The sequence below is a fragment of the Penaeus monodon genome, chromosome 19, assembly GCF_015228065.2.
Source record: "Penaeus monodon isolate SGIC_2016 chromosome 19, NSTDA_Pmon_1, whole genome shotgun sequence".
Lineage (NCBI taxonomy): Eukaryota > Metazoa > Arthropoda > Malacostraca > Decapoda > Penaeidae > Penaeus > Penaeus monodon.
In genome coordinates this window covers 14,517,401-14,518,453 of record NC_051404.1, presented here as the reverse complement: position 1 = coordinate 14,518,453, position 1,053 = coordinate 14,517,401, and the positions used below count along the sequence as shown (strand labels likewise).

The 1,053-nt window shown below is 41.1% G+C and overlaps 1 protein-coding gene across 1 annotated transcript in view; it reads left to right on the top strand.

The window, feature by feature from the left end:
• The first annotated feature begins 644 nt into the window (after positions 1 to 644).
• LOC119585080 (D-beta-hydroxybutyrate dehydrogenase, mitochondrial-like) overlaps positions 645 to 1,053 on the top strand; it is a 7,419-nt gene continuing 7,010 nt past the window's right edge. The window contains exon 1 of the mRNA XM_037933700.1: positions 645 to 1,006. Coding sequence (XP_037789628.1) covers positions 842 to 1,006 — 165 coding nt within the window. The 5' untranslated portion in view covers positions 645 to 841. The remainder of the gene's footprint in view (positions 1,007 to 1,053) is intronic.

Here is a 1,053-nt window from a genome sequence, read left to right as displayed (position 1 = left end):
ACAAAACAGTTCTTCGTTACTGAGCTGCAGACAACAGTGTCACCCATACAAGCTGACTTACAGATTACCAGTTAACACCGTATCCACTCAAGCAGGGCTACCAGTAAAGCGAAAAAAACAGGTAAACACTGAATATTAACGCATATAATATAATCATAACTTTACTATCTACAAAAGTTCTACATATTATTGAGAAAAAGACAAAGGGAGAGAGAAAGACAGACTGAGTATCATTTGACTACGGAATGTGTCCAGCTTCTAAACAAATTTAACCTGCAGTGTGTAATTATTCGACCCGTTCATTAAATACATTTTTTATGCTTTTATTTCGCCTGCTTCTGACAAACAGGTGTTTTGTTCTTATCCCCCTTAAGCAACAATGCTGTAAAGGCGAAAACAAAATAAACAGAAGGACCAGTCAACCCGGTCAAACGGGGGGAAGAGCATGGTTATTTTGTTTTTGTTTTTCAGTATAGAACTGCATCTCGTTCGGTGTACAGTGCTTCCCTCCTACAATATCTCTTGCTAGCAAAAGACGAATATGTAAATTCTGACAACTGGGCGTGGATACTCATTTACATCAGAATAGAATTTGGCCCTTAAGCAACAAAGTCATAGGGTCGAAGAGAAACTGAAAGCTAAACAACTACGGAACACTTCCTCGTTCAGTTCAGAACTCGCTGTATCTGTGCTCTCGTATCACCTCGATGCCATTTCTAATCAGAGATATCTAACAAAGACTTTAACAGATATAAAAATAGGCGAGATTAAGGTATCCGCCCATTTTTTTGGTACACCAGTGTATTGCTCGTCAAGGGAACAGTATTTAAACTGATTGAAAATGATGTGGACGTCGGACAAGGTGTTGGATCTGGTGCTGTATACCTTCGTGAGCTACTTCCTCGGGCATTTGCTGAGCTGCCTCGGCCTCCTGGGCTTCTGGTCGGTGTTTAGTGTTGCTTGGCTGGTGTCCGCTGGCGCCTCCTTGTACCTTGCCAGTGTTCAGGTAAGAATGGTACACGCACATAGTTCTTAAGATGTAAATACATTCTC